At 29.4% G+C, this 2,111-nt stretch overlaps 1 protein-coding gene across 1 annotated transcript in view; it reads right to left on the bottom strand.

The window, feature by feature from the left end:
- The window catches only part of LOC106688988 (alkaline phosphatase, tissue-nonspecific isozyme), a gene marked incomplete at its 3' end in the record, with an annotated part of 60,503 nt that overhangs the window by 25,854 nt on the left and 32,538 nt on the right, over positions 1–2,111 (bottom strand). Inside the window, exon 3 of the mRNA XM_067050123.1 lies at positions 1,762–1,956. Within this exon, the coding sequence (XP_066906224.1) occupies positions 1,762–1,956 (195 nt within the window). The remainder of the gene's footprint in view (positions 1–1,761; positions 1,957–2,111) is intronic.

The raw sequence follows: 2,111 nt of genomic DNA, 5'->3' as shown, positions 1-2,111 counted from the left end.
TGCATCTTATTTTCCTTATTATTGGATTGGTGATTTTTTAACCTAATTTCAGTAACTTCTATTTTAGAAAAAAAGAAACTGCACTTTACAGGTCCGAAATCGGACCATCCGTTCAAGAGTAAATAGAAAAGTAAATTCTGGTGCGTCCCAGGAAGGGTACATTTAGCCTTAACTTCCTTTTGCTTCACCAATCTAATCCATAATTGTAATAGTACAGATATTTTGTAATTACCTTTTGTTTTATTTTTTATTTAGTCAGTTAGTTTTTTATTTAATCTATTTTTTCTTCTATGTATATAAGTTATAATTACGTGTGACCACACTATTTTATGGCTAATAAATGTTATTATAAAATTAAAATTACCTTTGTAATTATTCTAAAGGGACCTAGTCCCAAAAGAATAAACTATTTTTCATTTCATAATGATGCTAGGATTGATTAAAGGTAGCCTAATTAGTTAATTGCGGCTGTTGCGGCGAAAAAGACTATAGATTCTGATTCCGAATCATAAAATAACAGTCTTGATTTTTTTTCTCTAATTATTTTATTTTTTTAACCTTGTACTCATTACATTAACATGCTTCACTATTGCTACATTTAAGGATATGTACACATTAATTGAACCCTGTTGAAACTTTAGTTTAAATTACCTTCAATATGGTTTAACCAATCTACACTGAACTCGGCAGTGGCTTAGATTTCTATAAACTACACCAAAGGACACAAACCAGTTCAAATTAAACAGATTCGGAATAAAGATATAAAGTAAAACGTTTGAAAATTTTTTCTTTATTTGAAACTGATATTTATATAAATTTTGTTAATGTAGGTTAAAAGAGTAGACATTCAGCTTTCCAACTGTTATTTTAACTTAGGAATTGGATAATGCAGAAGAGTTATGAACTATATTTACTGGGATAAAAACAAATCTTGCAAAGAAATCAAGAAGTATATGTAATTTTTAATTTCTTTAAAAAATGGCATTTGAAGGTTTCTGACGAAGCTAAAAACGAAAATGATTTGTTCTTTCCTAAAAATATTTTTTTTCAACCTACTTTATGAAATTCTTATTTCTTTTAAAATTTTTTGAGGTTAATCACTTCCATCATTTGAATTGAAATAAATTATTATTTATTTCAAATGATGGAAGTGATTAACCACAAAAATTTTAAAAAGAATTGACTCACCAGACTTCCTAGAGAGATAATCCAGAAATTCTTATTGTTTTTATTATTTTCAAATTTTACTGAATAAAAAATCATTTAATAGAATCAGTAATATTGCCTTCTTATTCTTCAGAAAGGGATAAATCAATTGGCATGTAATCAGCATGAAAATACTTTATTATTTTCTTTACTTTATTATTTTGAATTATACTTTTTGAGCTACGCTACGCGCATACAAATACTTAATTTTGTTATTTATTGTTTTGTATTTTTCATTTATTTATTTATTTGTATTCTTATTTTATTTTATTTTAGTATGAATGTGATCATTCATTCATCACTATTACCTATTCCCCACAACTGTGTGACAGATTGTAATATCTATCAATAAATAAAAAGTATCAAAAAAAGTTTGTTAATAACTTTATTTTACCGAAAAAATCGGACCAGTCTATAATCTTCCCGGGAAAATTCTAAACACCTAGCAAATATCCCCATGACTATCGGACGGTATGACAGTACACAAAATACGAACAAACAAATATTCATTTTTATTTATTAGATTACTCAAAAATGTTCGCTAAGAATACGTACCGAATATCGGGTTACCCCTTGGTGTGGCCAGCCCTCCCATCGTGAGGACGTGAGAGTGGTCAGACGTGACGACTATGAGAGTATCTGACAGGTCCACAGCCTCCATCACAGCCAACAGGGCTTCTTCTAGCACCAGCGTCTCGTCCAGGGCTCGGAACGGGTTGTTGTAATGGTGAGCGTGGTCTATACGGCCGCCTGTAAAAATCATATTCCTATTATCATGATTATATTACATTTTACTTTATTTAAGAGAATTAATATAATCTGCCACAAACTAAGCGCAATAATGATTAATGTTCAAATATCCATTCATACAATGTATACAGAAAGAAGAAGAAAACAACAGTACT

This window comes from Halyomorpha halys, unplaced genomic scaffold (assembly GCF_000696795.3).
Source record: "Halyomorpha halys isolate HHAL.00 unplaced genomic scaffold, Hhal_1.1 Scaffold1250.1, whole genome shotgun sequence".
NCBI classification, from domain to species: Eukaryota; Metazoa; Arthropoda; class Insecta; order Hemiptera; family Pentatomidae; genus Halyomorpha; species Halyomorpha halys.
The sequence above is the reverse complement of the archived record's forward strand: the minus strand, read 5'-3'. Positions and strand labels throughout refer to the sequence as shown.